The sequence below is a fragment of the Molothrus aeneus genome, chromosome 10, assembly GCF_037042795.1.
Source record: "Molothrus aeneus isolate 106 chromosome 10, BPBGC_Maene_1.0, whole genome shotgun sequence".
In the NCBI taxonomy this organism is placed as follows: Eukaryota; Metazoa; Chordata; class Aves; order Passeriformes; family Icteridae; genus Molothrus; species Molothrus aeneus.
The window spans coordinates 23,793,568-23,805,987 of NC_089655.1; the positions used below are offsets into that span (position 1 = coordinate 23,793,568).

A 12,420-nucleotide genomic window follows, 5' to 3' on the forward strand; every position below is an offset into this window, starting at 1 on the left:
GGGAGCGAGCAGGACACCGCATTAAGCTTTTTTTATCTCTGGGGCAGAACAAGCTACAGAAAGCTGCGCGTCATTATTGGCAGGGTCGCGCTGCATTCCACGGCGTTTCAGATTAAGTCTGAAATGATGGATACCTGTCCATCCCCGTCTCTCCTTCCTCACCTGACACCTGGGGGTACCTGAAGTACCCCCGAAGCCCCTTTCCTCCCCCTGGAGCACCGCGCTGCAGCTCCGGCTCCTTCCCACTCATCCCCTTGGAGCCGGGATGCTCGCAGGCACCTGCCGGCACCCTTGGCAGGATAACCGCGCTGCGGGGGCGTCTGTCGCGATGGAAGGCTGCGATACGAAGGGTGTCTGTCGCGACAGAGGGCCGCGATAAGAAGCCTCTCGGTGCGGGGCAGCTCTGGCGCATCCCGCCGAGCGCATGACGCCAGCGCCGTTTGGAAGAGCCAGGGAAGCGCGGCGCTCCAGGGGAACAGCCGGCGTCCCGGAGGTGCCAGCCAGCTCCATCCCACGGGTTTCCCCGAGCCCGGCCCCGCCGCTCCGCCTCCCCCGCTCCGAGCGCAGCGGCTGCGGCAGCGGGCGGGGCGCAGGGACCGGCCCGGGGCCGCACGGACACAGCGGGCGGGAGGTGAGGAGCGGGAGGAGGGAGGGAGGAGGAGGAGGAGGAGGAAGGGAGGGACGGAGGGGGGAAAGGTGGGGATTTAAGCGCGGGCAGCGCCGGGCTGGGGAGCTGCGGTGCGCGGAGAGAAGGTGAGGGAGGCGCGGGGCCGCGCTGCGCTGCATCCCGGTGCTCTGCATCCCGGTGTGCTCATCCCGGTGCTCTGCATCCCGGTGCTCTGCATCCCGGTGTGCTCATCCCGGTGCTCTGCATCCCGGTGCTCTGCATCCCGGTGTGCTCATCCCGGTGCTCTGCAGCCCGGTGCGCTGCATCCCGGTGTTCTGCATCCCGGTGCGCTGCATCCCGGTGTTCCCGCATCCCGGTGTGCTCATCCCGGTGCTCTGCATCCCAGTGTGCTCATCCCGGTGCTCTGCAGCCCGGTGCGCTGCATCCCGGTGTTCCCGCATCCCGGTGCTCTGCAGCCCGGTGTTCTGCAGCCCGGTGCTCTGCAGCCCGGCGCTCCCGCAGCCCGGTGTTTTACATCCCGGCGTTCCCGCATCCCGGCGCTCCCTGTGCTGGCGCTCATTCCCCGCTCAGCTCGGCTCGGCTCGCCCAAGGGCACCGCGGCGGAGGCGCGTCCCGGAGCATCCCCAGGCAGGGCCGGTGACCTTGGCGAGCGCGGCCGCGGCCACGGCGAGTCCCCGGCGGCCCGGTAAGGAGCGGGGCTGGCCCGGTGAGGAGCGGGGCTGGCCCGGTGAAGAGCGGGGGAGGCCCGGTGAGGAGCGGGGCTGGCCCGGTGAGGAGCGGGGCTGGCCCGGTGAGGAGCGGGGCTGGCTCGGTAAGGAACGGGGCTGGCTCGGTAAGGAGCGGGGCTGGCCCGGTGAGGAGCGGGGCTGGCCCGGTGAGGAGCGGGGCCGGCCCGGTGAGGAGCGGGGCTGGCCCGGTGAGGAGCGGGGCTGGCCCGGTGAGGAGCGGGGCTGGCCCGGTGAGGAGCGGGGCTGGCTCGGTAAGGAACGGGGCTGGCTCGGTAAGGAGCGGGGCTGGCCCGGTGAGGAGCGGGGCTGGCCCGGTGAGGAGCGGGGGAGGCCCGGTGAAGAGCGGGGGAGGCCCGGTGAGGAGCGGGGCTGGCTCGGTGAGGAGCGGGGCTGGCTCGGTGAGGAGCGGGGCTGGCCCGGTGAGGAGCGGGGCAGGCTCGGTAAGGAGCGGGGCTGGCCCGGTGAGGAGCGGGGCTGGCTCGGTGAGGAGCGGGGCTGGCTCGGTGAGGAGCGGGGCTGGCCCGGTGAGGAGCGGGGCTGGCAGCCGCAGGAGCCCGGGGTTGCTGCGCTGTGCCTCCCTCCAAGGAGCTGCCGCGTTCCTGCCGCACCTGCAGCCTCCAGAGAGGGCTCCGGGCACGGGGGGTCCTGAGATGGGCTTCGATGTCCCTTCCAAGCCAGACCGTGCCGTGATTCTGGCACTTGTTGCCGCAGCCCTGCAGCCGGGGGTTCATGTCCGGGTGGCAGGAAGATGGTTTGCCTTAGGGATTCCCTAAAAACGAGTTAAACACCCAGGAGGGGGAAGGTGGCGCTGGGTGGGGGGATGGATGTGGCCGTGCTGCTCGCACCGCTGGGCTGGGAATGCTCATCCCTGGCGGATTTTCCCTCTCTGGTTTCTCTAGAGTTGCCTTCAGTGGGAAGCAGGTGCAAGTCCTGCATTCCCTGTTGGATAAACCCTGGGTAATATGGAGGAGAGTCCCTGCAAGAAATGCTGTGGCTCTGCTTAGTCAGCACAAGGCACTTTGGGGGATTTTAATGTGGATTTTAATGCTTTAGGAATTGGGATGCTGGGTTTTCTTTCTCTGATGAATATCACGAGCATGGTACAAATAACTGCAATTCCAGGAGTGCTTGGAGTGATCTCTGGTGCAGGTTTTGGGGGGAGAAGCAGGGAAGCTGTGCGTGGAGCATGGATGTTATTCCAAGATTCCAGCTGGAATGGGAGATGCTGAAACACTGCCTGGGGAGCAGCCTGGGCCCATGGCAACGCCTGTGCCACCCCTCTGTGCCCAAAAAGCACCCAGAGCACCTGGACACAGAGCTCCAGCTGGCTGGGAGGCAGCCAGGGCTCTGCTCTGGGTCCTGCCAAGCCACATTTTATGGAGCTTTTCATTTGTTTTATGGAGGATATCAACAGCTTTGTGTGTCCAGACCTGTTTGCTCACAGCGAGGAAGGGCCTGCAAAGGAAGCTGTTCCTCACTGCACAGATGGGGTTAAATCTGTGAAAAAAGTGCATCTCCTTTTTTATTTCTTATCTGTCGCAAGCATCTCGCTCCATTTTTGCTTTTCCCCTCTGGAGCAGTGACTGGAGTGGTGCAACTCTGCTTCCTTTGATGAGATCTCGGGGAGATGCACTTGCACAAGAGCTTGGTCCCATTTTCCAGCGATACCTGTCATAGCTGTGACAATATTCACCTCCTCACGTTGCACACAACCCAAGCTGTTACCTTCAGCTGCCTCAGAAATGACTCAGAGCAAAGCAAAGAAGTCTGAATAAAATAAGGGCTACAACTGAAAGTAAATCTTATTTTAGAGCCCAGACATCTCAGTTATTTTGTTGGTAGATTGATGTGTTTACACAACCTCCTGAACTTGGAAGCCTTCAAAGGATGTAGATGATGTCCCAAACCTCACAAGGAACTGAGGTTTGTCACCAGGAGCAAATGCAAAACCCCTCTGAGATATTCCTGGAACAGTTCTTTAAGGACTCTCAATTTTTAAGGGTTTGCAATTTAAACCTGGTGCTGGTCTCTAGTCCCAAATTTGAGGTTTTGGTTGGGAATAGTTCTCTTCAATACCATGTTCCTAAATTATACTTACACTGAAAACAGAGGGAAAGGTTTCCCTTTCCCTGGGATTCAATTTGCCATTTTCCCATCTCCTCTGGCAGAGCTGCTCCCCTGTTCTGTCCCAAGGTACAAATCCTGGCACAGGGGGAGGACCCAGAGCCCAAACCATGGCCAGCCCAGGAGAGCTGGAAAGGAAGGGATCTCCACCTAAACTGCAAGGAGCAGCTGGTTATGTAAGGAAACAACTGAGGAAACTTCAGGGCAGGGAAGAACAGGAAAATTGTTGAAAAATTAATTTAGCCTTGGAAGAAAATGGGACAGAGCTGCTCCAGGAATGTTGTTGGCACAGAGAAGTTGCATCTTCTCCTTTCCCTGTGTCTGAGTAAGGAGAGGATTGGGCACTGATAAATCAGCCAGGCTGCAGAGTCAGGGGCAGCTGAGTTATCCAGAGCTGTGCCTTTGCTGGGAGCAGCCTCCAGCTGTCAGGGGCAGGGAAGGCAGGAAATCAGTCCCAAATTCAGCTGCCTTCAGCTGCTGGGCTGGTCCAGAAGCCTCTCTCCAAAGGAGATCCCTGTGGGTGCTGCAGAGCAGCCTCTGCTTTCCTGAGGGTCAAAAATTTCTGCATCTCGTTTGCAAGGACTTTTCCACATGGTTGTAGGTCACCATAAGCTCCATCTGTGTACTCAACTCAGCTGGAGGAGAAAATTCAGCAACGCTCTGGCTGCTGTCCCATGCAGCAGGCAAGGCAGGCTGACAGGAATCCTCTGCTCCAGGCAGAGATGCAGCTGAATTCCAGCACCAAACCCCAGAACTGCGGCAGGAGGAGCGCACACAGAGATCAGGGTCAGGTGGAGATGAGGAAGTTGGCGCTCAGACTTTGTGCAGGTGTGGCACTGCCACTCGAGGAGGGGTTTGAGGTTCCCAGGGGTAACAGGAAGTCTCCCTGGCCAGGGAAAGCTCCTGGGCTTGGTGTGCCCTGAGTAACACTTGAAAGAACCAAAACAGCACCTGTGTGCTGCCACTGAGGCCAGCAGGAAGGAAGTTGGGGTTAAAGATCAGGAAGATGCTGGAATTCACTCTCCTGAGCCAGGTAGGACAGAAACAGGGCTGAAAACACCATTGCTCTTTCTGCCTCACCCCTTCCCCTCCTGGGAGATTTTATTTCCAGCAAAGCCCCCAGGCTCAGGCACGTGCAGAATGGCTGAGTCATGTGCAGCACCAGCATTTCCCCAGCTCAGACCCTCGCCCTGTGTGCCACAGGACATATGGCAGGGGTTTACATCTCCTGGAGCTCTGCAGTGGATGGCCAAGGCTGCTGAGGCAGAGGAACCAGGATTGCTCCACTCTGCTGTGCCCTCCACAATTCCAGGGGGGTTATTTATCCAAATCTGCAGGACAGGGTGCTTTTCGAGGTGCAGCCTTGTGTTTCAGCCTTACCCCTCCCACTCCTGGAAGATATTGCTTTGTTTTTTCCAGCAGTCCCCACAGGCTCTGCAGTGCACTCCAGAATTCCAGGGAGGGTTATTTATCCAAGGTGCTTTTTGAGGTGCATTCTTGGCCACAGTGGGAGCTGTGCTGGGATTGCTGCTGCTCCTCTCATTCCTGGGATTTCCTCCCTGGGAGAACAAGCTGGAGGTTTAAATTTAAAGTTCCATGCAGGAGAGGAATTCTGTGGGAGAGGAACAGAATTCAGGACTTCTGTTCCTGCAGGAACCTGAGGGCTCTGCTTGCCAGGAGGGGAATGCAGATCTCCAGGCTGGGCCGCTGCTCCATGGACACGCTCCATGCAGGATCAGAGCTGCAGGGATGCAACAGAGGAACAGGCTGAGGTTGCATTCCCAGGAAATTCTGGGATTTGGATTTCCCAGGACAGGCTGAGGTGGCATTCCCAGGAAATGCTGGGATTTGGATTTCCCAGAAGAGGTTGAAGTGGCATTCCCAGAAAATTGTGGGATTTGGATTTCCTGGAACAGGCTGAGGTGGTATTCCCATCAAATGCTGGGATTTGGATTTCCTTGGAATGGGCTGAGGTGGCATTCCCAGGAAATTCTGGGATTTGGATTTCCCTGGAATGGGCTGAGGTGGCATTCCCAGGAAATTTGGATTTCCTGGAACAGCCTGAGGTGGCATTCCCTGGAAATTCTGGGATTTGGATTTCCCAGAACAGGCTGAGGTGGCATTCCCAGGAAATTCTGGGATTTGGATTTCCCTGGAATGGGCTGAGGTGGCATTCCCTGGAAATTCTGGGATTTGGATTTCCCAGAACAGGCTGAGGTGGTGTTCCCATCAAATGCTGGGATTTGGATTTCCTTGGAATGGGCTGAGGTGGCATTCCCAGGAAATGCTGGGATTTGGATTTCCCAGAAGAGGTTGAAGTGGCATTCCCAGGAAAATGTTGGGATTTGGATTTCCTGGAACAGGCTGAGGTGGTATTCTCAGGAAATGCTGGGATTTGGATTTCCCAGAAGGATTTTATTGAAGCTCCAGCACGAGAGGATTCCCTCAGGATGCTCCAAACCTCATTCACTCCTGCTGCTGGGCTATCCCAGGCAATTATTCAGCAAATGGTCACTTTTAGCCAATCAAATATTTGTATTCTGGGGATGGATTGATTGTTTGCTGATTTTATTTCTCATCTCATCCCTACTTTCCATCTAAAGCAGCAGAGGTCACCTGTTGAATGATCGTGAGGCCATTTCCAGCTCCAGGCTTTGTTTTTGCCCGCTCCAGATGAACTTTTCCTGAATTTATGTTGGAAACCCTTTTTCCCTGGATGTGTAACTCAGCCAACCCCTCCTGCTGAGGCCATCAAGAGTTTTTCAAGCATTCTCTGGAAACCAGTCTCTCCCAGTTCCCCTGCAGGAATGTTTCTTTCCACAGGAATTTCCCAGCAGGAGCTGTCCGGCCACGGGTCAGCGCTGTAGATTGAAAATGTGACCAAAATTTCCCAAATCCCAGCTGCTCAAAGCAGAAATTACATATTAAAGAACCTAACACTGGCATCTTCTACCTCCCAACTAGCTCTTACTCCAGAAAATAAGGTCATTAATAAAGAAATTTGGGAGATTAGGCATGTTCTGAAGTGAAACCTTGATATCTGGATGATGATTTATCTTTTCAGCTGCCCTAATCAGAGACATGTGTCAACAAGCAAGAAAATCAGGCAGCCACTTAAAACACTAAAAGCTGCTTTACAGGTTTCTCTTCTTGCATTTTATTTTCCTCTTGGAGGTGCAAGTGCTGAAAATAACCTGAATATTGCTTAACAGGAGCTGAATTCTCTTCATTTCACTCATAGCTGGCTGTAACAGTCCCATGGCCTCTAAACAGGAAGGCATTTCCCCAGCACCTCGGAATGTTTCAACCCAAATTTGTAGACAAATGAATGCTGAGTTAAAATTGCATAAGAACAAATTATCTCCTGCTCTGGAATAGTGGGAACTGATGAGTGAGTAACTCAGGGCCCTTTCAAGTGGGAGTGCCAGCTGGAATAGAATGAAGCACAGACATGGAAGTGAAGCCTCTCTAGGAGGAATCTTGTTTAAAATACAGATTTTTGGCCTCTGAAGTTTGCCTAGTAATCTGCTATTCTCTTTGATTGCTGCTGCAGTTAATTTGGGTGGTGAAGCTGCCCCAGACCTCTGGAGGTGTGGGGTCTTGGGCCACTCCTTGTTCCTCATAATGGGCCCAGAGGGATGCAAATTGTCCCTTCCCCAAGGGATCGGTGTGACAGTGCCATGGGGCAGCCTCGTCTCTCATTGCCTCAGCAGCTGCTTTCAAATGGCTTTTCCCCCCTTCCCCTCCTGTGTTTTCCTTTATAAATGATGCAGCTGGAGCTGTGTTATCTCCACAGCCTGCTCTCAGGCTGCATGAAATGCAGGAGTGTGTCAGTGGTGAGGGCACAGACTGTAATTTGCTCTTGCCTTTTACTTATCCCAAGCCCCAGCATTCATTAGGAGACCACAGAGCTCGAAGGCAGCTCCTGTTCCTCCTGGAATTCCAGAGTGCCTGGGGATGGAATTACTGCCAGGCTGTGCTGGGGCTGCAGGGAAATGCAATTCCCAGGCTGGAAAAAAGGTGCCAAGGGCTTTGGTTAAATCCAGAGGGCTGCTCATCATATTAACTGTCTCATCCTTTATTCATGTGGCTCTCCAAGGGGTGATGGTGAGGCTGCAGCCTGGAACATCACTGAAATCAGCCTGGGGGATGTTTTTGCTGCCTGTGGCTGTCCTTAGCAGCTCTGGATGGAGATGCACAGGGCTGTGAGCAGCTCTGGGCACTCAGACACCCCCAGCACTGCTCCAGCCTTGCAGCTTCTCTGAGCAGGGGTTGGGATCAGCAGGGATTTACCCACGGATGGGATGAGTGTAACCAGCACAGCCCTAAGCCCAGTGCAAACCCCGTAATCCTGGGAGTGTGAGAGGGCTCTCCTCCTTCTCCTCCTCCTCCTCCTCCTTCTCCTCCTCCTCCTCCTCCTCCTTCTCCTTCTCCTCCTTCTCCTCCTCCTTCTCCTTCTCCTCCTCCTCCTCCTTCTCCTCCTTCTCCTCCTCATCTTCCTCATCCTTCTCCTCCTCATCTTCCTCATCCTCCTCCTTCTCCTCCTCCTTCTCCTCCTTCTTCTCCTCATCTTCCTCATCCTCCTCCTCCTTCTCCTCCTTCTCCTTCTCCTCCTTCTCCTCCTTCTCCTCCTCCTTCTCCTCCTTCTCCTTCTCCTCCTTCTCCTCCTCCTCCTCTTCCTCCTTCTCCTCCTTCTCCTCCTTCTCCTTGTCCTTCTCCTCCTCCTCCTCCTCCTCCTCCTCCTCCTCCTCCTCCTCCTCCTCCTCCTCCCCACTCTAAGGAAAGGGTTTCACCCCCTCATTGGTCAGTGCTGCTCTTTTTGCAGAAAGTCTGGACCGAGGCACTTTTGGCTCCCAGGGAGCCCCACTGTGCCAGCTGGGCCACCCTCACTGAAGGCTCTGCAGTATTTCCAAGGCTTTAAGGCCTCTCTCTCTCTGGAGTTCTGCCTTCCAATGAATGATGTGAAAGGAATCAGCTTCCATTCATGCCTGGCCAGAGAGCAGCGGTGCCTTCCTCCCCAGGCTGAGCCCCTGCAAGAAAAGCTGGTCACAGAGACAGCCACTGCTACATTTAAATGTTGATCTGCCCCCAAAATCATTGTGGAACTTTCTTGCTCTAGGAAATATGGGAAGATGGAAGTGAAGGAAATGCTTTGGGAGAATTAGGGGGGGAAACTTCCCTTTGGTAAATCCCACATCCCCCCAGAACAGAGCAGGAAAAAACGGAGTATTGGAATATTTTTGACCTATATCAGTGGCCCATCCTTATTTTAATTCCAGGCGCAAATTTCCCAGTGCCACTTTAGGATCTGCTGCTTCGAGGGACAGCACAGTTCTGCTGCCCCAAACTCACTGTGAACACCAGACTGGAGGGGTGTGATGTGACCAGGCCTCTTTGCTCTGGTATTTCAGGCAGCACAAGTGTAGAAGAAAATGGGGCATTGGGAGATTTTCCAGCAGGGAATCTGCTGAATTCCCTATGGACTGATCTGCTTGGAATGTCCTTAAACCCCAAAATGACGGAATCCCTCTGGAAAGCCTTGAACACTTTCTTACCATTCTGTTTTCTCTAAATAGATGCTTTTAGCCTGCATTTAAAGATTGTTTCAAATGCCAAAAAGCACATTTAACAATGAACAGTGGAAGCAAACCCTATTTCCTGTTTAATTCTTGCTCAGCCACTCTCTTTCCCAAGTGGAGCCGGGAACAATGAATGCATAAAGGCATTACCCAAGAGGAAAATCTGTCCTAGACTTGTAATTTCCATTAAATATTCTTTTAATCTGTAACATTTTTCACTTCTTTGGAATGAGCTGCAAAAAAATTCCTTCTGCAATCAGAGATTACTTTTTTCTCCCTCTCTCTTTCTGAACGGCTTTTCTTTATTCCCAGCAATTGCAGAGCAATAAAAACGATTATCAAAAGTAAGCAGAGGAGTTTTTACAGGGCAGTTGTTTTAATCTTATCTTTATTCCAGGGCATGCATGGAGCTTATGGAACATTTATGGAACTTATGGAACTTTTATGGAATTTATGGAACCTTTATGAACTTACAGAACATTCCTGGAAGCTGGCTCAAAGCCTTTCTTTTTAAATGCCAGTTTCCCTGATTTCCACAAGGAACAGGATAGGAAAACACACTTGGAATGTGGGAATTGATAGAATCACAAAGCCTTTCTTTTTAAATGCCAGTTTCCCTGATTTCCACAAGGAACAGGATAGGAAAACACACTTGGAATGTGGGAATTGATAGAATCACAAAGCCTTTTCTTTTTAAATGCCAGTTTCCCTGATTTCCACAAGGAACAGGATAGGAAAACACACTTGGAATGTGGGAATTGATAGAATCACAAAGCCTTTCTTTTTAAATGCCAGTTTCCCTGACTTCCACAAGGAACAGGATAGGAAAACACACTTGGAATGTGGCAATTGATAGAATCAAAAAGCCTTTCTTTTTAAATGCCAGTTTCCCTGATTTCCACAAGGAACAGGATAGGAAAACACACTTGGAATGTGGCAATTGGTAGAATCACAGGAAAGTTTGGGTTGGAAGGGAGTTTAACCACCAGTCCCATGCCTGCCATGGGCAGGGACACTTTCTGCTATCCCAGCTCGCTCCAACTTGGCCTTGGACACTTCCAGGGATGGATCAGCTTTTCTGGGAAGTGGGGATGCCCAGCTGATGCAGCTCCAATAACGGAGCAGCAGCTGCAGAACCCATCCATCCCCTTTGGTCCAGGGCAGCTGGTGGCACGGGCGCCTCAGAGAACGAGTTTGTGCGGTGTTTCCACGGGACACCCCCGCTGTAATCCCAATTTCCCTGTCATTCCAGGCGCTCTCCAAGCCCCAAAGATGGACGTGAAGAGGGTGAAGGACTACCTGTACTGGCTGTACTACCAGTACCAGCTGGTGACGTGCAGCTACGTGCTGGAGCCCTGGGAGCAGTCCATGTTCCACACCATCACGGTCACCGTGCTGGCCATGGTGGTCTACACCGCCTACGTCTTCGTGCCCATCCACGTCCGCCTGGCCCTGCAGTTCTTCTCCCAGATCTTTGGGTCCCAGCCTGAGGGCGCGGTGCTGAACTGAGCCAGGCCCAGCAGGGCCCGGCAGCTCTGTGAAATGGGTCACAAACGGTTCCTGCTGAGGGAAACCCTGCTTGATTCACCTCCGGGGCTGGAGAGCGGAGTGAGGCACCGAGCGCGGCCCCTCTTCCATGAACGCTCTGGGAATGGCACACAGCTCCTGGGATGGCACAGGATCCACGCGGCTCCACCTCCAGCAGCAAACCCCACCTCCTATCCCATCCTTGCTCGGCCATTCTCTTTCCCAGTGCTGCTTTAGGATCTGCTGCTTCGAGGGACAGCACAGTTCTGCTGCCCCAAACTCACTGTGAACACCAGACTGGAGGGGTGTGATGTGACCAGGCCTCTTTGCTCTGGTATTTCAGCAGCACAAGTGTAGAAGAAAATGGGGCATTGGGAGGTTTTCCAGCAGGGAATCTGCTGAATTCCCTATGGACTGATCTGCTTGGAATGTCCTTAAACCCCAAAATGACGGAATCCCTCTGGAAAGCCTTGAACACTTTCTTACCATTCTGTTTTCTCTAAATAGATGCTTTTAGCCTGCATTTAAAGATTGTTTCAAATGCCAAAAAGCACATTTAACAATGAACAGTGGAAGCAAACCCTATTTCCTGTTTAATTCTTGCTCAGCCACTCTCTTTCCCAAGTGGAGCCGGGAACTATGAATGCATAAAGGCATTACCCAAGAGGAAAATCTGTCCTAGATTTGTAATTTCCATTAAATATTCTTTTAATCTGTAACATTTTTCACTTCTTTGGAAATGAGCTGCATCCAATCACTCTGGTAGAGGCTGTTTTGGTGGCTCCTCACACCCAAAGTTCTACCAACACAGTCCAGGGGCCAGGATAGAGGAGATAAAAAATGAGGATATCCAGCAGGATTGGAGTGCTCATGTCTGGTGCTGGTTGGTGACTTCCAGGCTTCAATGGATGGGAGAGGAACTTGGAAAAGAAGGCAACAGGAGGATGAACTCAGATCCAGCTTTATTCACGTCTAAGTTCCTGCCTCTGAGTTCAGATGGTCTAAAATATTTTCTTTTTGGAAAAAAATTCTCCATTTCATCTTGCAGCTCAGTGAGGATGACAGGAAGAAGCAGCCCTGCTGTGTCTCAGTGCCCTCCTGCCTTCTCTGATGAAAATCACAATCTTTTCTGGCTGCTCCCACTCACCAAGGCAGCAAAGTGCAAATCAGCACCAGGGGAAGAGGATCCAGAGTGGAAATAATATTATAATACCTGCAGGGAAGGCTTAGAGAGATCTCCTTTACAAAGAATAAATTAGATTAATTACCATTGCCCATGGGGAGGTTTTGGAACAATGGGAGGCTTGTTTGGTTTTCACTCTACACAAATCAAACGTGGGTGCCAAATCATAAATTACAGCTGCACTCTGCACGTCTCTACCAGCTGATGCTCCTGTTAGTAGAAGTGAGAAGTGCAAAATGTAAATAGCTTTCAAATTATGTCTGCACAGTTCTAGATTAAAGAGAAAACCCTCTTAACTCCTTTCTCAAGCTGCAGTGGGCTCCTGCATGCTTCAGAGCACAAATCTGTTTGGAAACGAAGACATGTGGTGAAGGTTGCCCAGATCTGAACATGTGTATGCAGTTTTCTCAGCCAAAAAAATAAAAATTTTATTCTTCACAAACGACCTCTGGCTGCATGACTCAGCTCTTCTGGGTTTTCCACTCATTCATAAATATTCTGGATGTGTGTGGGCCAGGCTGGCACTGTGTAAGGAGGATTATTTTGTGGTGAATGTTTTGGGGACAGGTTGGAGAATCCTTTAAATGGATCTGGGGTGAACTGCAGCCCAAGAGCTCTCCTGTTTCTGGAGGGCAAAACCCCTCTGATCTG

General features: G+C 52.7%; 1 protein-coding gene across 3 annotated transcripts; it reads left to right on the forward strand.

The window, feature by feature from the left end:
* Window positions 1-519: 519 nt before the first annotated feature.
* Window positions 520-12,214, forward strand: SPTSSB (serine palmitoyltransferase small subunit B). Of its 3 annotated transcripts, none has more exons than XM_066556802.1 (2): window positions 520-631; window positions 10,312-12,214. In XM_066556802.1, exon 2 carries the CDS (start codon window positions 10,332-10,334, stop codon window positions 10,566-10,568), a length of 237 nt encoding a protein of 78 aa, XP_066412899.1. In that variant the 5' UTR covers window positions 520-631; window positions 10,312-10,331; the 3' UTR covers window positions 10,569-12,214. The 3 variants fall into 3 exon arrangements, with proteins under 3 accessions (XP_066412899.1, XP_066412900.1, XP_066412901.1); XM_066556803.1 differs by lacking the exon at window positions 520-631 and adding an exon at window positions 706-753; XM_066556804.1 differs by lacking the exon at window positions 520-631 and adding an exon at window positions 1,215-1,313.
* Window positions 12,215-12,420: the final 206 nt, after the last annotated feature.